This window comes from Eptatretus burgeri, chromosome 1 (genome assembly GCF_056783735.1).
Source record: "Eptatretus burgeri isolate ZD-2024b chromosome 1, Ebu_testis_v1, whole genome shotgun sequence".
Classification (NCBI taxonomy): domain Eukaryota; kingdom Metazoa; phylum Chordata; class Myxini; order Myxiniformes; family Myxinidae; genus Eptatretus; species Eptatretus burgeri.
Genome location: NC_140961.1, coordinates 152609985 through 152634609, shown reverse-complemented (window position 1 = coordinate 152634609; position 24625 = coordinate 152609985). Strand labels below are relative to the sequence as shown.

General features: G+C 42.8%; 1 protein-coding gene across 1 annotated transcript in view; it reads right to left on the bottom strand.

Moving 5' to 3' along the window:
• LOC147035768 (extracellular calcium-sensing receptor-like) overlaps positions 1-24625 on the bottom strand; it is a 100314-nt gene that overhangs the window by 8853 nt on the left and 66836 nt on the right. Inside the window, exons 10-16 of the mRNA XM_085869402.1 lie at positions 20940-21127; positions 19500-19724; positions 18030-18211; positions 17561-17633; positions 16486-16609; positions 1908-2078; positions 1361-1392 (exon numbers count right to left, since the gene is read on the bottom strand). Of these exons, the coding sequence (XP_085725528.1) occupies positions 1361-1392; positions 1908-2078; positions 16486-16609; positions 17561-17633; positions 18030-18211; positions 19500-19724; positions 20940-21127 (995 nt within the window). The remainder of the gene's footprint in view (positions 1-1360; positions 1393-1907; positions 2079-16485; positions 16610-17560; positions 17634-18029; positions 18212-19499; positions 19725-20939; positions 21128-24625) is intronic.

Below are 24625 nucleotides of genomic sequence, written 5' to 3'. Positions count from 1 at the left end.
ATATCAGGATGCTGAATTCAACCAACTATTAGTTTTGAGGTCACCATAAGCCAAAAGGTCAACTTGGACCAAAAAGTCAACAGAGACCAAAATTCTAAAACCCTCAATTTTTATCTGATTAACTTAAAATTTGAAGAGCTTTTGCATATCAAGTCACTGAATTCAACCACCTATTGATTTAAGGTAAATATAGAACAAAAGGTCAAAATAGGCCCAAGGTCAACAATGAAGGTGATATTTCTAAAATCCTCAATTTTCATCCGATTGACTTGAAATTTGAAGAGCATTTGCATTTCAGGTCACCAAATTCAACCACCGAATGATTTTGAGGTTAACATAGGCCAAAAGATCAACATAGACCAAATTTCTAAAATCCTCAATTTTAATCCAATTAACTTGAAATTTGAAGAGCATTTGCATGTGTGGATTTGTCTGACTGATCACCTCCAGCCAAAACCGCTCAACCGATCATGCTGAAATTTTCAGAGATTAATATGACCAACGCTGCGACGATCCTACATTGAAGTATCTTAAAATTTGTTCGACAGAAAAGGCCTATATCGGCCACTATGCCAGTTTGAGCCAAATTTTCTAAAATCCTTATATTTCATCTGATTGACTTGAAATTTGAACAGCATTTGGATATCAGGACGCTGAATTCAACCAACTCTTAATTTTAGGTCAACATAAACCAAAAGGTCAATTTGGACCAAAAAGTCAACATAGACCAAATTTCTAAAATCCTCAATTCTAATCCAATTAACTTGAAATTTGAAGAGCATTTGCATATGTGCATTTGTCTGTCCGCTCGCCTCTCGCCCAAACCGCTCAACCGATCATTATGAAATTTTCAAAGATTAATGTCACGAACCCTGTGATGGTCCCACATCAGGGCCACACAAGCTGAATGAAACACAGGAAGAAGAGAAAGGGGAAATTGGGGATGAAACATGTGGAACAAGCCAACCCACAACTAACAAACCAAACGAGGTGAAGGAGAGTGGGAAAATTCACAGTCACGCTTGGGATTAGGGTCATTTGGAGTGAATGAAACAATTTGGCTAATTTGGACCAAATTTTCTAAATCCTCAATTTTCATCCGATTGAGTTGAAATTCAAAAAGGATATACATAACAGGTCACCGAATTCAACCACCTATTATTTTTGTGGTGACCATAGGCAAAAAGGTAAGAATAGACCAAAAGGTCAACATAGGCCAAATTTCTAAAATCCTCAATTTTAATCCAATAAACTTGAAATTTGAAGAGCATTTGCATAGGTGCATTTGTCTGTCCGCTCGCCTCGATCACAAACCGCTCAACCGATCGTTCTGAAATTTTCAGAGGTTAATGTCACTGACCCTGTGATGGTCCCACATCAGGGCCACACAAGCTGAATGAAACACAGGAAGAAGAGAAATGGGAAATTGGGGATGAAACAAGTGGAACAAGTCAACCCACAACTAACAAACCAAACGAGGTGAAGGAGAGTGGGAAAATTCACAATCACGCTTGGGAATAGGGTCATTTGTGTAACATTTGGCTGTGTTTGTGTAACAGTCTTGTCTTGTGTCACATGTTCATCTGCTTGGGTGTGTGTTGCAGCTCCACTATGGGCAGTATAATCATAAAATAACGATAATGTATAAAAAAACAAAATCAATATAAAAATTATACAAACCTCAGCATTACTACTCATGTGAAGAATCTTCATCACAATGCAAAGGTTGCTGGATATGAGTAGTGTGAGACATATGCAGGACAATGCTTCATTCAATCGACAAGTTAGGTCACTTGGTCTCCCAAGAAAACAGATGCAACTTCCGAAGCAAAAAGTGAGGGCGACAAGGACTTTCAGGTGATCGCAGGCTTGAAGACCCTTGTTTTTCTCTCTACAACGATATTTACACATAATGATGCCAACAACCAATGTCAATGCCATTCCCAGCAAGGCAAAGGCGAATAGAGTGAGAGATATTGGGTTAGAGAATTCCAAGAAATCCTCAGGCATTGGCAAGCAGGAATCATGTACATTGTTACTCCAAAACCCATTGGGGCAGTGAAAGCAATCCTGCATTTCTGTAAGAGGCAAAATTTTCATTACATGCTGTCACCTGCTCTTCTGAACCATAATAATAATAATAATAATAATAATAATAATAATTATTAGTCGTTATAGTCTTTCCATACGAAAACCTCAATCACAGCTGTATGAGGCCTGGCAGGAGTTAAACTTGTACTTTTTTCAATTCGTACAGTTTGTAGTTGCCCGACCCTTCCTCCCGCATATTGTACACTGAAGGTTGTGGCGCGGCAGTTGTCCTGAAGCAACTTGGGTTCACCTCATGGACCGCAAATCTAACTGAAAACAATCCCAGTTCCTTCCACAAATCTCGGAACAAGTGTGTGTCGACCCTCAGGAGAGCCAGAAAACAACATCTTTCTCATCTCAAGTCTTAACTCTCAAACCTGTCTCCCTCCTCCAAATCCTGGTGGCATCTCGATAAGTCTCTAGCTGGTGTGCTTCCCCTCGATCCCCTCCCTTACATCAAATGGAAGTACAGCTGACACTGCACGTGAAAAGGCTGAATTCCTAACATCTGTGTTTGCTTCTAAATCTTGTGTCACAAACCCATTACTTTCTCTACCCATCTTACCCAATCACACCCAGCTGTTCTTGGAATCTGTGTCCTTTTCTCCTGACATCCCCTCTTCTGGATAGTTCGCTGTCAAACCTCGACTCAGATTCTGCAACCGATCCAGAGGGAAACAGCCCATGTGTCCTAAAAACCTGCTCTGCTGCTCTTGCTCTCCCTCTCTCTGTTCTATTCACATTCTCATTTTTTAAAGGTCATCTGTCATCTGCTTGGAAATCAGCAAACATTACTGCCCTGCATAAAAAAGGTGCAAAAACAGATTCCTGCAACTTCAGACCAATCACCCTTCTTCAAATCATCAGCAAGTTTATGGAATCAATCATCGCTTCAGACATTAAATCCTTCCGCTTCCCCAATGGCTTGATTTCCGATCATGAATTTGGATTCAGACCAGGTAACTGTACCCTGGACATGCTGCTTCTGCTCTCTCAACAATGGTGGAGGTCCTCAATACTATAAATCAGATCAGAGCTATAAATCAGATCAGATCTCTGATCAGATCAGAGCCATCTCACAAGACATATCACATGATTTTGATATGGTTTGGCACCTTGCCCTGCTCATGAAACTCTTTACATATGGTATCAAAGGCCATCTTCACTCATGGCTCACAGACTTCCTCTCCTGTTGCCATCAATGTGTGGCCCTAAATGGAGTTCTCTCATCCCCTCTTCCTGTCCAGGCTGGTGTTCCTCAAGGCAGTGTTTGGGCCCTGTGCTTTTTCTCATTTTCATCAATGATCTCTCTGATTCTCTACAAAATTCTCTTTATCACTTTGCTGATGACTCCACTCTCTGTCCTCTGCCATACAATCTGTCATCCCTCAGATCTGCAAGCAGCAGCCGCTTCTCTCTCTGCAGATCTGGATAAAATCACAAACTGGTGCAACACTTGGAACATATTGTTGTGGTTGACGAAATTCGCAAACCACCATTCAGGTCCCTTAGGTGAGATATCTCTGTAAGTATATGTGTAGTTAGGCCCAAACCCGTTGTTTCAAGGGAATAAATGTCATTCAGTCGGGCTGCGACTCTTCAGGATAGCCGTTTTTCTTTTACTATCTTTATTTTGGACCAGCCGCTATTACTACCACCACCAACCACAACGCCGTTTCACAACAACAACCACCAACCACAACGCCACTTCACAACAACAACCACCAACCACAACGCCGCTTCACAACAACAGCCACGACCTTTACCGTCACAACTCGCCACCATCGCATCACCGTCATTCCCACGCCACTTGTGGGCGCCGATGCTGGACTCGTGCGGGGCGCGCACCGAGCAGTGTGTTCAGAGACATCACAGACTTTCCGAAGAAAAACGGATCAAAAACGACTCACGCCCACTTCTGTTCCGTCCTATCGGCGAGCTGGGGCGAATTGGCCCCACCTCCAGGGCGTTGGAGTGAGGACGCTATATGCAAATTCATGGATCAAAAAGCATTCACGCCCACTTTTCCTCGGTCCAATGGGGAGCCAGTTAGAGAGGTGAAGGGTCGGAGGCAGAGGGTCAAAGGTGAAGGAGAGAAGCCACAGGGCTTATATAAATGGCCGCGCTCGCCAAACAGGTGGCAGTTGTGAGTTCGGAGGGGAGAAGTCAAGAGTGAAGAGTTGGGACGAGCCAAGAGAGGAGACGGAGAGGGCGATTAGACGGAACTGTGGAGAGGTGGCGACGGCGAAGGCGGACGAGGGGGTGCTCGCGTCGGTGCCGGGAGCTGCAGAGGGAGAGGCCGGCGGCGCAACCGAGGTCGAGGTGGAGACGCTCGTCGCAGGACCCGAGACAGGGTGATATCCTCCTCCCCCCCGAGCATCAACAACCCCTTCCTGTTTCCCCCCGCGCTGAGACAGTGCGACACGGGGGCCCCTTTCCCACCCCCTACCAGACACTGTCCGCGAGGCCCGCGGAGTTGAGGCGCCACCGCCACTTTGCGTCTCATAATCAGACGGTAGGCCCGACACGGTCTCGGCCCCAGGCCCGCCTACCCCCCTCATCCTTGAGGGTGGTTCTTTTCTTTTGCTTTGGGTATACTTGTCGGCGTTGTCGTGTTGTCGTGTTGTCGGCGCCGTCTGTGAAGTAAAATTGTATAAGTGTTGCCGTGTGCTCGGTAGTCGGATAGCTCTGCATTGTGTTTCTTCTTTTATATTTGCTTTTTGTGTAATATTGTGTTTCTTCTCCTTTTACATGTGCTTTTGGTGTAATTGTATATGTGTGCTTCCCGTTCATAGCGAAATAAATGTGAGTTATGTTGAACTGTTTTCCCGCTTCGCTTCGTCTTTTCTTTCATTGAATCTCCATCTTGCTTCACGTAAAGGGTTGGTCATGGGCTAAAACGCCCGATAATTAATCGAACCGTCGAGGCCGACGAATAACACCGCTCGGTTATCCCGATAGTACGGAACGGGTCGCTTAAAGTGGCCCGTGTCCGAAGTCGACCTGCGGCGAGGTGCGATCGCCCGGTCTGCCCTCCGTGTGGGTACTTAGGTAGATCGAATTTGGCGAGCAACCCTATCCCACGTGGGGGCCGATTGGCACGATCGTGGTGAGACCGAAAGGTCCAGCCGTGACTAGTTCCCGGCGTTAGTCCGAGAGGGTCACGACTGGATTGTCCGTCCAGTGGGCGACGTGCCGCGATTCGAGTTACGTGGCCGTCCGCACGCCGACGGGCGCGAATCCGCAACAATATCTTTCAATCCTGACAAATCTCACACTCTCACTATGTCTCTCTGAAAGGACCATTTGGAAATTTTCCCTCCCCCCCCCTTGGAAATCCACATTTCCAAACTGGCCTCCAATGTCAGTCACCGACTAGGCATCCTCTGTCATGCAAAGTCCTTTCCTGGCACACCTGAGCTCCTGACCACATAAAAGCTTTTTTCTGCAGACTGATGGAATACTGCTCTGCCCTCTGGGCTGGTGCTCCCACCGTTCACCTTTCTCAGTTTCACATTGTGGAAGTGAAGACATTTCGGAGCATTGGCGTCTCCTTCAATGAGGCTGAGCCGTTAGGTCGGCCACTCACTCACCGCTGGCAGATCGGTGGTCTTTCTGTCTTCTACCGTCTCCTCTCTGACGTCGCCCCCCCTTGGTCTACGATATGTGCCCCCCATATTTCCACAGGGTGCTCAAGGTCCACCAGTAACCCCCTTCTGGTCCACCAGTAACCCCTTCCCACATTCTCTTCAATGCAACTCTTCCCTCCAGATTTTCAAAGCAGCTGTTCACCACCATCTGTTATATTCCACCAACCAAAACTTTGATCTTTTCTACCTCCATTTATACACACCAAACCGATCTCCTTCAAATTCCCTGTTTTCCTTCCTGAAAGTCCTTTCAGTGTCCATCTTGTTTACCCCGTGTACTCCAACCCATCCCTTCTTCAGATATCGTGATGTCTCTGTTCCCCAATCTTTTGTCCTTCCCTCTCCTGCCACTCTTCCCCTCTTGTCTCCTGCTCCCCTTGTATATTCTGTGTGTTAGCTCTAAGAGGAGCCTCGACATTGCGAACAAAACCCCCCAAAAATCTTGGTGTAAAATGATTACAAACTATTTAATCTGGTTACAAGAATGCAATGCTGTTTTATTTAACTTTAACTACCGCACAGGTACCGGCAGCGCCACACCCCATGATCCAGTGAATCCATGACTCCCCAGGCCCGACCCAGACGTCTATTGACCTCTGACTCGCAGCCAGCAGAGACATGAATATCACTGCCAAGGTAAGTGAATCTCTCCACGACCTCAACATCCTCACCAGAAACAGCAAGACTATTTAACGTGATAACAAATGAGACTTGGTGGAATTGAATAATTAAAAATTACAAACAACTGCTTTATTGAAAATATTTGGCTATGGGAATTTCAATATAAACAACAACACAACAATCATACTGAAATACATAAGTTGGTGTCTCTGTCTGTCTGACGGTTTTTTGACTGCAATACATTCGGTGGTTATTTATCCAATCACATCCAAACTTGACAGGAGGGCGCTGGGTCACATGATGGAGGTTGTAGTGATGTATCTTCCCCCCAATCCCCAAGATGGGGTTGTGCCTTGCACGAAATCCATGTTGAGGTGTTAAAACGGTTATCATGGCTTTCACGGGGCACACCTTTCGGATATATAAATTATCATCACCACATACGTTTCAGTCACTTCTGTCCAACGTACAATTACATTTTTAAACAGTCCATATTAAACTGGAAGAAGTTTGGAGGAAACTCAATACAATTAAGGCATTCTATACTGAACTCGTCTACCTCAGATGAACAGATCACATCCATCTTGACTTGCTAGGCCTCTAGGTAAGTGGCAACAATGTTTAGTTTAAAAATCTGCTTGTGGGAGTCTTTAGTCATAAAATATGGAGATATAACGATGAAGATTTTCGTGATTTCACTTTGTCCCCTCCCCAAGGGGATGTTGCGACTCATTAATTTTTCTTTACTCAATAATTCATTAATTTCTCTTGATTTTGCGATTGTTTATAATAAAGCAAACAGGTGAACTGTCGTGGCCAATCAGATGCATCCTTCCAGAGAACCAATCAACGCATGGGCTGCCAAGGACTCATGGGAACTCTGAGCAGTGATATTTGTTCGACATTACCAAGGCTATTGAGTGATGGGGATTTCATTTGTTTGGCTAAACAACCACGATGACAATGAACGAGTCTCCTCTGCTTGCCATCTCCAATGCCATTTGAAAGCTGGAGCGGATAACCGCCAAGAAATCCTTCCATCTTCACCAATCGGTGGAGACACTATGGAAGAGTAATCAATCATCAGCCGGACTTCATTGACAACATGTCATTTCATTTTTAAATGTAAGTGAGATTTATTTTGTGTTGGTTTATGCATCATCATCATCATAACCAACACGCTGAAAGGAATAATCACCACACAGGTATTCCACCTTGGCCTAAGTGTGTGTTGAGGTGTATATCTGTGTTAGTATAGGCAATGGTGGCGTTCTTCCAAAACTGCTTCCAATAACAAAACTAATACCATTTTTGAAAATAACATAATATTAGTGTTATTGCAAAATAAAAATAAAACTAATAATATCCCCTCTCCACAAGGGTTTTATTTCCTCATCGGACAAACCTCGTGTAAACCTATATAAATAGCTTATAATGGCGTTTTGTGGGGGAAGAGGTTGCAGAAGAGGAAGAGTCCCACAGAAGAAACAAGCTCAAATGAGCTCAGATCCTCGTCCTCTTAATGATGATGTCATAAAAACGAATATGACGTCATTGTGATGTATCAGGTTTGCGATATCTGTGCTAATGCCCGGCTTGATTCCCGCAAACAAAATTCAAACACCTTGCCAAGTTTCAGAGATAATGGGATAGGCGATTTCCATTAGTGGCGATATTATGACGTCAACTTTTTTTTCGGAAGAATTTCCAAAATCGAAGAAGATTACTGCCTGCGTGTGCACTTTCTTCATATACATGGCAAGTTTCACAAAGATCCGAGGAAAACTCTGGGTAGTGAAACAAAAAATGACAAACAATAGGAATGACGTCATAAAAATTGATATGACATCACAGCGATGTATCATATGTGCAGAAATTCATCTCTGCTAATGCCCTATACGATTCCCACAAACAGAATTCAAAAAGCTTCCCTAGTTTCGGAGATAATTTTTTATGCGATTTCCATGAGCGGAGATATTTTGACGTGATAACTTTTTTCTCGGAGGAATTTTCAAAATCAGCGAGGGTTACTGTCTGCGCAGGGTATTTTTACATATATATATATATATATATATATATATATATATATATATATATATATATATATATATATATATATATATATATATATATATATATATATATATATATATTTTTTTAATATTTTGCACCACAAATTTGATTTTATTATGATTTTCTTATGCACCACAGAATAACGGAGCCGAGACAAGATGTACTGTAATATATATATATATATATATATATATATATATATATATATATATATATATATATATATATATATATATATATATATATATATATATGCCCTAGTGGCCTAGAGGATAAAGCCTTGACCCTTCCTGTTGCTCCTGAAAGTAACTGGAGTACTCGTCATGCTAAAAAATATCCAATTGGTGTCTGTCTGTCTGTCTGACCATGATGCATTCTGTCGTTAGTTATCCAATCTCGCCAAACTTGTCTGGGGGATTAATTATAATCACTCCACGGAGGTTGGAGCATCTTAAATTGCCCCAATCCCCAAAGTGGGTTTCCACCTTGGACTAACTCCGTATGAAGGTGTAGATAAAAAGCTAAGTCTGGCGTTTTGTGGGCTACACCTTCCGGAAGTAAAAATTAATACAACCACAAATCAGTGGTTTTTAGTGGCGATATTATGACGTCAGTCATAATATCAGTCATTGGAGATCAGTCAAATCTTTCCAACGTTTGATTACCTTTTTTAAACAGTCGCTATTGTTGTTTAACACAAAACTGAAATAAATTTGGAATAAAACCGATGTCATTGAGGCATTCCATGCTTATCATATTCCCCACAGACAAACACATCTGAGTCGACTCAACTTGCTCGGCCTCCAGGAAAAGTGTTCAAATGAGTCTTTACACATGATGATGTATCCCATTGCCTGTCAGATTTTTCAAGCTATAATATTTTGTGGACTGCAAATGGATTTGTTTATAACTTATATATTGGGGCCTCATATGCCATTTCTCCTGGCCATGCCTTGAAGTGTGACGTGCAATAGCCCTGACACCCTTACAGTCCAATTGCGATGTTAATTCGATGTGTAACTCCATTTGTAACACACAGTTGCCTCCAAGCTGTCCGGCCAGTGTTCGACTCCCAACCCAGCTCCAAAACTGTCATTAACCCACTTCCATCCACATGATCCGCATACCCAACCGCTACCACCATCCCCCGCTGCTCCCTGCCGCCCTGACCACTCTCTACGGGAGCAGATGCTTCGAGTATTATTAACCAAGTGATTGAACAGGTATTTCTAAGCACATCAAAAGTGGTTCGATAACTATTGGAACATACTGACCAACAATAATTGTTCATAGTGTTCATACCCCACAGCCTTGTGCTGCACATGAACAAAGAAGACTTGTTCGTAGTTTACCAGCTCAACATCCAAGCAAAAGGTCAGGTCAGGTATGGGAGCATGTGCCAGAACAGCACGTCGCTGCGTCCACTTTCCGCCGGTACTCCAGGGGCCTCCATCTGGTCATCCCACAGGCAGATGCCAGGCCCATCCCCATCTCCTTGAGATGATGGTCAACCTGTTGCAACCATGAGGCACGTGGTCGACCCACTGGCCTCCTCCACTCATGAGACTCCCTCGCTGAGAGAATCTGGTGAGCAGGATCAGAGTCAGGAAAACGAGCCACATGTCCATACAGCCGCAACTGACGCTCGCGGACTATGCAGGTAACAAATCTCATCCGAGTCTCTCTCAGCAACCGCTCGTTGGACACAAAATCCGACCAGCGATAGCCAAGGATTCTCCGAAGAGACCTGGTGCCAAAGGAATTAAGTCTCCGTCTCAGATCCTTGGTCAGAGTCCAGGTCTCGCACCCATAGAGCAAGACTGGAAGTACCAAGGACCTGAAGACTCGGACTTTCGTCCTCCCGCACAGGTACCGGCAGCGCCACACCCCATGATCCAGTGAATCCATGACTCCCCAGGCCCGACCCAGACGTCTATTGACCTCTGACTCGCAGCCAGCAGAGACATGAATATCACTGCCAAGGTAAGTGAATCTCTCCACCACCTCAACATCCTCACCAGAAACAGACACAGACAGGACAGCAGCATCCAAGATGTCACCGAAAGCCTGGATCTTAGTTTTGACCCAAGAAACCCGTAATCCCAACAGCTCCGACTCCTCATTCAGCACCTCGAGGGCCCCCAAGAGGATGTCTAAAGTCTCCGCAAAGATGACTGCATCATCTGCAAAGTCAAGGTCCGAGATCTTGACATTCCCAAATGACGCACCGCAACTTGATCTCTCCGACATCCTCCCTAAAATCCAGTCCATACAAGTGCTGAAAAGTGTGGGGGCAAGTACACATCCCTGACGAACTCCAGTAACAACTGGAAATAAGTCAGAGATGGCACCACCACACTTCACAGCACTCTCAGTATCAGAGTAGAGTTCAGACATCAGATCGATCAGTTTTGGTGGCACCCCACGAAGACCAAGAATTCTCCAGAGGACATCCCGATTCACTGAATCGAACACTTTACAGAGATCAACATAGGCTGCAAGCAGCCCCTGCCGAAACTCTCGTCTGCGTTCGGTGAGGACACGAAGTGCAAGGATACGGTCAATCGTTGACCTCTTTGGTGTAAAGCCTGACTGCTCTGGACGCTGGTGCTCAAGCAGATGGTGGCGAACCCTAACGAGAATTATCCGAGCAAAGACCTTGCCCGGCACTGAGAGCAGCGTCACCCCTCGGTAGTTATTGCAGTCTTGGCGATCACCCTTTCCTTTCCAGAGAGGGACAACAAGGCCCCTCTTCCAGTCAGTTGGGATGATGCCTGTGTTCCAGGCAGAGCACAAATCTGCATGCAACGACACGAGTGCAGCATTTCCACCAGCCTTGAGAAGTTCGGCCTGGATGCCACAGATCCCTGGAGCTTTGCCCCGTTTCAACTGGTTACCACAGCCCGTGTTTCCACAAGCGTAGGTGGACCACAATTGATTCGAGGGTCAGCAACAGGGAGTGTAACACCCTTGACGTCCAACTCGACAGTTGGGGGATCAGCCTGGTACAACCGCTCAAAGTAACCGGCCCAGCGGGCCTTCACTTCAGACTCCTCTGTCAAGAGCCTACCACTCTCTACTCGAACTGTAGTGCTCCAAGGGATGGGCTTGGATGAACGTAATGTGCGAATTCCCCTGTAAGCGGGACGAGAATCACCTGTCCACAGGTGACGCTCTACCCCCTCACAGATTCCTCGCACATAGGCCTCCTTGTCCACCCTCAGTGCACGTACAGTTTTACGCCTCAGCTCCCTGAACAGCTCAGCTCTGCCATTCTGCCTGGCCCTGCGACTCTGGTCAATGGTATCCAATGTCCCTTGAGAGACAAAATTCTTCTTTGCCCTGCGGTGAGCTCCAAGACATCCACCGGCAACATCAAGGACGGTGGTCTTGAAGGCGCTCCACAACTCTTCAGGACCCCCCAAAGCACCCAGAACCCCCAAGTGTCCACTCAGCCTGTTCGCAAACTCCTCAGCTACTCTCTCATCCCTGAGCTTGGCAACATCCAGCCTCGGCTGGGATGGTACCATTCTCCAGGATTTAAGGTGCAGCTTTAGAGTTGCTACAACAAGCCTGTGGTCAGTATTGAGGAACTGAGCACTCCGGTAGACCCTGCAGTTCTGGATCATCCTCCAACGACCGTCAATGAGGACATGGTCAATCTCCTTTGCCACACCGCCAGCGTTGGAATACCAATCCAGCGATGAGCTTGTGGGCGCTGAAACCATGATCCAGCCACCCTAAGTCCATGACTTCTTGCAAAGTCAAGGAACTTAGTGCCATTCTGGTTCATAGTTCCTGACCCATGGGGACCAACACACACCTCATAACCGTCCCTATCAGTTCCAATCGATGCATTGAAATCCCCCAAGACTACAAGTGTATCTCGTCTGGGGCACTGATCAACCACAGACTCGAGTGTGGCGTAGAATGCATCCTTCACGGTGAGATCACTCGCCTCATTCGGAGCATAAACAGAGACCAGGGAAATGACACCTAAGGAGTGACGAATCCTTAATCTCATAATACGCTCATTGACCGGTGTTACCTCAATTATCATTGGGGTCAGCTTATTGGACACAGCTACAGCAACTCCTTGGGTATGGTAACCATCAGAACGGCCAGACCAATAGTAGGTGTAACCACCCACCATTATCTCGCCGCAATCCGGTCTCCGAACCTCAGAGAGAGCTGCAATCCCAATGTCCAAACGCTTGAGCTCAGATGATAACAGAGACAGGTGATCATCCTCTCTTAGGGATAGGACATTCCAGGCACCCACCCGAAGGGACCGCCTCAGGTTAACCCAAGAAGACCGCCGTCTGGTGGACGACACCTCAGCACCACTCCGACACACTCTCCCGCAATCTGACCCAGGGATGTTACCCCGTGGTTTCCCTCCTATCAAAGATTGGGGGTCCCGAAGGCTTTGCCCCAATCCCGTCATCCGGTGAGCTGCCCTGCGAAGGGAAGCTGCACAGGAGGTACTCCCACGGAGTGGGTTTTCAGATTTTTTTGCGTTTTTGCGTTTTGCGGAATGAAGGGTTTTACGGTGGCCGGAGTGCAAATCCTGCCACCAACCTCCTAATAAGAAGTGACCTAACTACAGGAGGACGTCCGCAGACACAGTTGGCACTAGATATGGATGGCCGTTGGCTCACAAGGAGCTCCTCCGCCCTTTGATTAAAAGTTAAAAATTAACTTTTAACAGCTAAAAATATCAAGTTTAGGATGTCCATAAATTTCTTACTCTCACAAATTTATAGAAATATTTTGCATCAGTGTTCCTTGCACCATTCACACACTTGCAGTTTATTCTTTGTGATATCTTTGTGACATCTTTGTGAACAGCATTAAAGTGAGGGATGGGCTGTTAGGATAGCTGAGAGGGGTTGCGCATTCACCTTTGATTTGTCCAGCCTGGGTTCGATTTGACCCAACTATAAACTGCCACCCTGGTATTTCACATTCAGTTCGAGGCATCTACGTATTTCTCATCCATTGGAGGGATGTTAAAAGCTGCGGGACCCATCTGAGACTGCAACAATGGTCATCGGTGGACGATGAAGATACCACGGTGTTTCGTGAAGAGGGCAAGTTATCACCGGCGCCTTGAACAAATTACAAATTCTTGCCCTGACTGGTTTCTCGAAGAACTGCTTGGGCATCACTGAGGCTGTCTCGAGTATGTTGCATTTAATTTTTTGAACGTATGGGAGAAATATTGTTGTGACTGTTCTCCATGATACGGGCTATTTAGAGCTATCTGTACACACTTGTAATGAATGACTCCACATCGATGGAATGTAATCCACTGCAATGTCTTGCATCAACATCGATCGAGTGAAAGGATGCTAAATTCCCATGACATTGGACGAATTTACAGGAAAATATTCTGTGGCTTTCAATGATCTCATGCTTGCAAGCCCAAAAGGGCAGATATTCCGACTTTATTTGGCATTTTATTTTTCCCAAAAGTTTGTAAAGGGTCTTTCCCTGGGTGGATATCAAAATGCTTTTGTTTGATCAGTTGCTGTACCATTGGTGGAAGGCTGGCATGATGGCCAAGAGGGTATGAGCCTCGAAGCCCTCTTGTTTGAGTTCAAATCTCTACCCAGCTATAAACTCTCATCCTGGTGTTTTATAGGTAGGGTGATTCATCAGTGTGTTTGTTATCCATCGGATTGTCGTTAAACTGGGGGTCCCATCTGCCGGTTTTCGTCGATGGACATCAAAGATCCAATGTTGTCTTTCACGAAGAGTAGGTGAGCTATTGCCAGTGCCCTGAACAAATTACAAATTCTGCCCTACCCTGCAGAGCACCATCCTCCGTCGCTTCCTGCCCCCCTGGCCACTCTTTTCGGGAGCAGATGCATCAGCGATACGACTGCACCTTCAGCCAATGATGCTGCCGCACAGCCTTGTGATGCACAGGAAATACGAAGACCATTGGTGGAAACATTTCGCAGCTTCCAAAAGGAAAGCTGAAATAGGAATGGATTTCATTGCATCCAGGTATATGTGAAGTGATTTTGATTGGATGATGTCATGCTTTATCATGGAGCACCATCGTACTCCATATGTAGGGATGGCATGGGAACAAATGGCCGGCCCTTCAAATGTGAACAAAAATATATGTTGAAAAGCCATTACGGAGTGGTCGTAAGCGTTTAAAAAGGCATACCTTTTTATTCTCGAACGTTTTCACAACGAACGAGAATGAAAAATATGCTAAAATACATCGTGGAAGTACCACGTCGAGATATTGTAAAATCATCAATTTATTTACACTCAGAATTGTTGATAAATGTCATCCTGCTGAGCACAATAACGGCTGAAGCAATTTCAATGATTCAAACGGAAAGAAGTGACATTCTCTCTTGGGTACTGCACCCGTACCCATAACCCCCCCCACCCCCAAAAAAATGTTTTAATCGGATATAAAAATGACTACACCACAAAAGTGCACTGAAACAATGATGTCACATTGGCATGACAACACATGGCCTAATTTTATACTCTCGTAGAATTTGGCCACTGTAGCTTTGTGAAGATAGTACAGTGTTTCATTTTACAGTGTAATCACCAATTGTAAAGTCATAAACGCAGCATTTATGGTTTTGCGAAAGAGCCGAATGTTAAGCAAAGGTAGACTGAACAAAAAAGGTGATGAAGTCCTCCATGGTGATCTGACAGATGCTCTTCTGAAAGTAAGTCGACCAAAGTTGCGATGAAGGGTCTCTTCAAAGGCAATCTGCAGTCTTAAGTGATGTACAAAATAAACTGAGAGGAAACTGCTTTAAACATGTTGTCTGGGGAACATCATTGAGCATTGGTGCTCCTTCTGTAGATATATTACGTAACAGCTGGAGAGACCATGACATCTGTCTTGCCATCACACAGCCCCCCTCGATAATGTTTCCCTGAAATGTCGTATCTGTGTTGCCAATGGAGACATCACATCAGTTTAATGAGCCACGTTCAATTATGTAGAAACTCCAAACAAATTTGAAGCATGTACCTATGTCCTGAGAGATGGTTTGATGGACATGTCAGTCGTCACACAAAAGAGGCTGAAATCCCAAATTATCATATTGGCGTTCACATTCCTTTCTATCATTTACTTTTCAAATATACTTTTGCGGGGATTTCCTTGTCAAACAAATTTTGCTTATTCTAATTCATGGACCGGTGTTTGTTTGTGTCTTTGTTTGTTTGCTTGTTGCGCTACTCCTGCCACAGTTCTGGGCTGATTACATCCAGACTTGCTATGTAGGATCAGAATGCCCCAAATGTATGCAAGGCTGTGTGTTTATCTTTGTCAGTTGTATTGAGATTTGGGGGGGGGAGGGGGAGAGGGGACGGAAATTCTCTTTGTAAATGTGTATCATGTGGTGCCGCCTCCATGTAGGGGAGAGTATTACAAGTCTCCACCATTTCCAGTGTATTATTCCTGTCCCCAGATTTTCTAGTGTTGTGAGTTGTTTTCAATTATAAGCATTTACAATTATAAGCATTTACAATTATAAGCATTGCCGTGTATGTTTTTGATTCACGCAAATAACCCACGTTTTTTGTTTTTTTTGCCTCTGCAGAGCTGTCAGTTGCAGATACACAGCCTAAATAAAGGTATGTGTCAGAAGAATGTGTTAAATGTTTGGAAGAAGATCACCTTTGGGGTGAGTACACTGTCATTATCAGAATAAAAATCACTATAATAATAATAATTGCTGTTATTACCAGCAAAGAGTTTAAAAAGAAATATGGAACAATGGTCTTTGAGAAGGTAATGTCAGTCTGCATCAGCGGAAAATTTTCACAGCAGATTTTATGAACCAAATTTGAAGCATCAAGAGGAGAAGTTAGGCACATACTCAAAAATTACAAGGCAGATGAGGAATCTACAGCTGTAAACGAGCACACAGATGGGGAATATAACCTATTTCAGGCCCATTGGATATACTGGTGGGTTCACCAGGTAAAAACAGGGATGGATCGACCACTGGGATTTCAATTACATCATTCAGCAAAATGTTCAAGATTTATTCACCTGTTTCATTGGAGATTGTGCCAGCTGTGCAAGGAATGCAATCAAAACAGCAGAATGGCTCTCCTACATGAAGCATCTTTCGAGATCCGGGTTGGCAGAGTTCACTGCATATGGATTGTGGAACCTGTGGATGAAAAGTTATTTATTCATTAATTGCTAACACAGAACACTGGTCAAAATTATATATATATATATATATATATATATATATATATATATATATATATATATATATATATATATATATATATATATATATATATATATATCAATGGCATTCGTTCATCTACACAAGATGGTGGATATGCAGCACTTATTGATGGGGGTCAGTCATGAGTTGTATAGTTTTGTATTGTGTTGCACTTCCATTGGTGACTAAACACCGATTTTGGGGTGACAGATTCTACTGCAGGCGCTGCATGTCAAATAGTTGGTGTAATTGTCCTCTCCTGTAGTTGTGGGATGTTTGCGGTGACAACATCTCTTGTGCAGCTGCTCCATCCACTGGTGATCATAATGGCTTAACCCGGCCCACACTTGATTTTGCCATATGCCTCGGGGGTTAGCTATAGTTTCCCGCATGTCAAAATTGATGTGCATGGCTTCCTTATCTTGACATCCTTATACCTCTGCTTCAGGTGCCCTTTTGGTCATTTGGTTCCAGCTATCTCCCCATATAGGGTATCCTTTGGGATACGTCCATCTTCCATCCTGTGCACATGCCCGAGTCATCAAAGTCGTCTTTGCTTTATGAGTGCAAGGACGCTTGGTAGATTTGCCAGCGAGAGGACATCTGCATTTGTGCATCTGTCCTTCCACGTGATGCCAAGGATACTTCGTAGACAGCGAAGTTGGAAATTGTTGTCTCCATTCTTGACAGCTGTAAGTCGTCCTTGTTTCACAGCCATAAAGTAGGGTGCTAATAACGCATGCCTTGTAAATCAGCATCTTCGTTCTGAGGGTCAGCTTGCTGTTCTTCCACGTTCTCTATGTTAGACAACCAAAGGTGATGGCTGCCTTCCCAATGCATAAGTTCAGTTGATTGTCAAGAGACAGGTTATTTGTCACTAGAGACCCAAGATAACTGAATTTGCTGACTACTTCCAGCAGAGTATTGTTTAGTCTCATCTAGGGCTGGGTTGAGACACCTTGAGAGATGGTGAGAGATAACATTGTGCACACATGAGAAAGCCAATCAATTAGTTTCTGGAGCTGATCTTCTGTGTGGGTGACAAGTGCAGCGATAAATGCATAGAGAATTTCTCTGATCAGGACATGCTGCACTTTTGTCTTTGCTCTTAGTCTTGACAGGTTTTACAGCTTGCCATCTGTCCTGGTGTTAAGATAGATTCCTTCCATGTCTACATGGAAGGAGTACCTCAGACATACCAAGAACAAAATATCAAACAGTTGGAGCCAGGACACAGCGCTGCTTCACTCCATTTGTAATCTCAAAACTTTTGGAGGTGGATCAATCAAACTGTATTGTGCCGTGTATGTTTTAGTGAAAATAATGGATGAGACTGAGAAGCATGGTAGCTTACCAACAGCTTGGTAGTCGTCCACTGAGAGACATAACCTTGCATTTCTCACTAGCAAATAGGACATTGCATTTCTGTCCCCACTTATAGATCTTTTGTAGGTCTTTGCTCAGAGAAATGGTGGCATTTACTTCATACAGCAGGCAGTATATGGTACCATCATCAACATCGAGGCAGGTAGGGTTCTGCAGGTTGTCGCACAGATCATTTATGTTGACTAGAAATCTTCTGTGAGTCCATCCATTCATCCAACCATCCATCCTTCCTTCCATCCATTAATCTCCTTTTCTAATCCTTCTTCCCCTTGCCCCTCCCCAAAGAACAAACCATATAAACAATGCAACGTATCACACAAAACACACATTACACCACAAAACACCCATTCAGAGGCTTGTTAGTGCTGCCATTGTGAATGATGCGGTTCCTGCAAAGCCATCTCATCACAGCTTTCATTGATGATGCTGCTGAGCTACACGCTTGCATGTTTCACACCCCCCTACACACTTTTCAATAGGAATTGACATCCATGAGAGAGATGTATTTCTGTCCGACTGTCTGTCTGTGTGTCACCAACAAAGCCTCGACTTGTTTCTCATGATGGGAAACTTAAGCTTTCTCCATAATTGTTTGGAAAAATCAATTGTTTGTCTTCTTCTCTGACCGTCTTTCACGAGTTAGGATTCCTTGAAATGATGATGTAACATTAACATTTTATTATTTAAAAATTATTTCTGGTGTGAATATTGAAAACAAGGCAGTGCAACCACATGTGGTACCCAGAACTAAGTAAATGGAAATGAGTGCATGCTAATTGCAGTACCAGTAACCAACATCTCAGATCGTCCCCAATGATCTTTTCTACCCTCGTTAACCCTCCACCCAAAACCAATCCCCCCTCCTTACAAATTTCCAGTTTTCCCTCCTGAGAGTTTCCTTCTGCATCCATCTTGTCCACTCCATGCATCTTCTCCTGCCCCCCATTCAACCCCACACACATTTTATCCAAGGCTGCCTCTATCTTCGTCTTCAACTCTGCTGTTCGTGTTTCCCCCCTATCTCTACAGCTCTTTTGGTCCTCTTGTGTCCTGATTCGTTCAGTGTACTATTCCATCCACAAGCCTCAACTATGAATGCAAAAACCCCCCAAAAACAGGTGGTCAAATTTTGTCATGAAGCGATAACGTGATCAAGTGTGAGCTTCTAAAAATGAACATTAAAAAGTCAAGCACGAGCTTCTAAATTTCCTCTCATCTCGATGAGTTTATGATGATTGTGCAATGACTTTTGACTTTTCAAAGGTCCCAACAGAAAATAATTGCATGTATTTATTTTGCCGCTACAAGTTGACCAATGACATTCCATATCGGTGGCTGTCTGAAAGTTTTAGATATTGACGTTTATACTCGTATCTTCCCTTTGAACAATTTGCTTCGAATGAAAAAAAAACAACATCTTTAATTCCAGCATACATACCTCATCTCCATCACTGCCCCACATATTGTTTGCTTTCACTTTCAGTTGCTCCATTATAGGAGCAGAAGAATCAAAATATCCAACAACAGAAAACTTTATACCTCCTGTATTTAGAGGAACCCACCGAATGAGGTCATACATAGCAGGTGGGTCTCCATTTTCATCAAAAAACAATGCGTTCCCTTGATTGTTCAAGAAAATAACCTTCCGTAAGTAAAACATAATCTGTGTAGGTGACCAAGAAGAGCAATATACCTTGACACAGTTTTATTCTTTTTTACAATCACTTATTACGTAAATACCCCTGCACTTTGGAACGAGTTATGTTTTCACACCTGTCTAACTGTTTGTTTGTTTGTTTCTGTTTGTGTACAGGATATCTCAAAAAGTTGTGGACAGATTCAAATGAAATTTGGAAGGAAGGTTGGATGTGTGACAAGGACGAATTACTTTGATTTGTGAATATCTGAATCCAGATCCGAATGCGAGAATTTTTTAAATCATTAAATTGTTTCTTCACCATTGAGAGATGAGGCCACAAACGAAGTGTAGTACAATATTTCAAAAATTTAAAGAGCCTGATATGTTCTCCTGGATCAGGTATTGCATGGCGGAGGTAGCGCTCTACCGAGTGGCCGTTCTTTTTGTTTGTGTAAAACTAAAATGACACTCGGTGGAGCGTGTACCTTCACCAGGCTGAGCCATTTACGTTTTGTATCCCACCGATAGTCCAGGTCTGCATCCAGACCTTATCCGAAATCGAATCGGCTTGTTCTTGTCACTTACCCAAATCATCCACCAAGTTTTATCATAATCTGTCCACAACTTTTTGAAATTGCATGCTATTATGCTTTGTATATATTTTTTGGCCCCATCTCTCAAACGGCATCTCAAGGAGATGGGGATTGGCCAGGCATCTGCCTAAGGGGTGGCCTGACGGAGGCTGCTGGAATACTGGAGGAAAGTGGACGCAGTGACACTGATCCGGCACATGCTCCAATACCTGATCTGACGTCAATGGTGAAGAATCACTCAAAAATTATAGTATCCAGATCCAGATCTAGATTCTCACCAAGAGGGAACCAAGATGGAACCAATTTGTCTTTCATACACACCCAAATTGTCCACCAAGTTTCGTACGGATCCGTCCATACATTTTGAGCTTTCGTTCTTTGTATAGTTTTTGGCCCTATCACTCAATGGTGAAGAATCACTGAAAAAAAAAATATTCGATCTGGATTCAATTCCAGATGTTGACCAAATTTCATCCAGATCCATTCACAACTTTTTGATATATCCTGCTTACAGGCAAAGACAAACAACAGACAAACGGGCAGGGCTGAAAACATTTCATCCGTCCGCATTCTTTGGCAGAGGTAATTAAATCATGAAAAATAATTTTAACATTGACATCAAATAATCTTCTTTTATATTACTTACTTGCCAGGGCTCGATGTTGCTGATATTGGCACAGCTCCTGTTGTGGAAAGGGCCATCATCAAATCTACACTTCTGGAGGTTATCCAAAGCATGTGCTATTGCATATACAGCGTTGTAAGTGTTGTAGGCTCCTCTGAGTTTCAACACATCGGTAAAGAATGTTGAAACATTTTCCATTCGCTCATTTCCTGTGCAAGGTGTGTGATGGCCATTCTCATTCCACCGACAATCAAAGATGTCTTCCCAAAGATTAAGAAGAAAATAAGCTGGAATTCTGTCTTCGATTTGCAAAGCATCCTGTCTTGTCTCAACAGGAATAACATTTGAAAATATTGAACCGGACGTTGTTCCATTTGTTGTGGTTTTAAGAAAATGCATCAAAGATAATTTACTTCCCAATAATTTTCTTCCTTGAGAATGAAAATAATAATAAGAAATTACATTTTTACATCTTTCAGTGATCTCTGAATATTCCTCATTTTGTACTTCGCCAATTACATTTTTCATCAAGAGATTGTCTTCTTTGTAACTCTCGTTCCATTTGAGAGATGAAGTTGTGCATTTAGAACTGTAATTACAGGGGTATTTCAGATTACTCAAAAACAAAATACTTTTAAAATTGCCCTTCACGACTTCAATGTGAAGATACATTCCCACCTTGAAGGATGGTGGAAAACACCGAGTGCCGATATGGCTTTTGTATGTGTAGATATGGCGAGGACACTTGGTCGAAGAGTTATGAGGAAATCCAACAATCCAGGAATTTGCCCACTGCGAACAGCAAAACCCAATGAACCTTGCAAAATCGTTGCATACCGGGCTGAACCGAGGTCAGGGAAAACGACCCAGGATTCTGTTGCGAGCCATGTTTTTCTGGTTACGTTTCTTCTTATAAGTTCTTCAATCAAAACCAAGAGGTTTTTACTTTTCATGAAAAGCAGTACAACTTGTGATGATGTTTCGGATACAATATCCCCTAGATTTTTTGAAACAATAGATATAACAAGCACACCACTGCATTTCAGCAGTCAAAAAATAATCAAAAGAACCTCCATTTTTGTACAAAAGTCTCTATCAAATTTGATTATTGCAGCTGAGACGAGGAGCAATTTACATCAATATAAATTCCGTAATATTTTGATGCAGCCGACTTGACTTTCAGGATGTTTAGAATTATTATTTATGAGTGATTTCTCAGTGGTATATTATGTTATGTTTGTTATGTCCGTTTGTAAACTGGTATACTTGTGATTTCATGTGGAAGAAATAGTTTTCAATATGAAAATCTGCAATGTTTATTGAGTTGAGATGCAAATTGTAAATGTAGAAAAAACTAAAAACGTGATGACTGTTCATGTTGAAGTTCGATTTTCTTGCCTGCGTAAAGGTCACATTTGTAAAGGGAATTTCGAGCTGCTTCAGATTATGGAACCGTCTTGCAGTGATCAACAGTTTGTCACGCTCAGGATATAGAGCTGTCTCACATTTATGAGTAGTTTCTTGAGGGAAATACCTTTGAGAATGTATTGAGTCGGTAATGTCAAGTGGTGAAGCAAAGATCATTGGAGAGAGGAGAGTGTGGAGAGAAGAGTCAGTTCCCCTTTAATTTGTGTGGTGCTGATAGAGATTGTGAGAGAAACAGATTTCATCTGCACACAAGAATCACGAAAGTTCTACGTTTATCAATCAGTTCTTATTTTCAGATGTGTATGTTTCAGTGTCAATCTGTTATTCACCACTAGATGCAATTTTTACATTATCTCATCTGTGCATCGACACAAAGTTCTCGTTTTTGTCCAGCAATGTGACATCACTTGGACACATTCTTGTTGAATCATTTCGGCACACTCTCGAATTTGTTTAAAAGGACTGAGTTTCACACTTGTAAAAATGAAAAACTGCTGTTCATATCATGTGCATTGAGCAAGCCAGATATACAATTAGGAGTGCAGGTATTTAATAACATGCCCTCAATTAAAATTCCCAGCCTGGTATTAACAAACACCTACATTTGTGCAAATCAGATTTAGAGATACAGAACTTGGGACTTTGGCTCAGTGAACAAGTTGTGGTAAATTGTGGTTTATAACCATGCAGGCTACCCTCCAACAAACTACTTTATCAAAAAAGCACAGGAAAAAGTATACATCCTCAATGACAGGAAAAGTTAATCTGTCAATTTATATTATTTCATGGACTTCAAAAATGCAAATTGTGTTGCACTCTTGGTTTCCCTCGGGGGCAAAGCTCTGAGCGACATATACCGCCCACTCCAAAATGGTGATGCCAAATCGAGCGGCGGAGGTTTAAGTTTTCCAAAAAGAGGGGAAAATATCCTGTTTACAAAAAAAAAATTGGCATCAATATTTTTCATGCCTCTTCCCCCGTCATTTCAAAAGGGAATGTTAAGCTTTGCCTGCAAGAGCAGCTTTTCAAATGCAGCAGGGGAAATGGTCACCATAAACAGGAGACGGACGAATGCATTGGCTGACACCTCAATTTGATATCGCACATACATATAAATATATTTATTCATTTATACATGTATATATATATATATATATATATATATATATATATATATATATATATATATATATATATATATATATATATATATATATATAAAAATTTTACATACAAACACATACATTTTTATCTAAAATATAAATCGAATTCTCACCACTCACTGACTCTCTCACTGACTCACTGCCGTTAATGTTCAGTACCTTCTGGGCAATGTATAAAGCTGAAATTTCATGTGCTGATGGACATCAAAGCCCCGACATTGGAAAAGTCGCAGTGCCATTAGAAAGTGCCCGTAAATGAAAATATAACTAAATTTTAAAAACAAGCGGGGAGGCGACGATGGTTCATGGGCATTATTGAACAATGCCACGATAGGTACAATTGAGTTAGTGGAAGCTTTTGAGGAAGCCCTACCATAAAAACCTATCTCTTCCATCAATATTGACCAAATCAAATCGGATTTTTTATATGTTGTACTTATGGACATTATGCACAGCTTCTAGGAAATGAAATTGCGAGGAAAAAACCTAGAAAAAATAAATAAATAAAAAGATAAGTGGGCGTGGCTACGCCCACAAGGGACGTGGGACGCCCCTCATACAAAAAGACACAACGACACCATGATATCGAGCTTGTGTCCAAGTTTCATCAAGATCGCATCAAACGTCATGGAGCTATGCTCTGGAGAGAGTCACAAACAGACAGACAGACACACAGACAGACAGACACACAGACACAACAAAAATAGTGGTCACTGCTGGCGCCCACGAACCAATAAATGCAGGTTGGTGACCCGAGACAATGGGGAAGCACAGTAATTTTGCACACTGATGGATATCAAAGCCGATGCACCAAGAAAAATCACTGAACTTTCCGAAGGCGTCCCTCAATGAAAATAGAAATAAATCAATGAAAAAAAATGAATCAAACAAATGCAGGTGAGCGAACCTTGATGATTGGGAAGCACGCCTCATTATTGCTTACAATGTGTAAGCATACTCCACTAGTGTATATATATATGTATGTATGTATGCATGTGTATATATGTATAAATAAATAAATAAATAAATGTATATTTAATATATATATATATATATATATATATAAACATATATATATATATATATATATATATATTTATATATACATATACATAT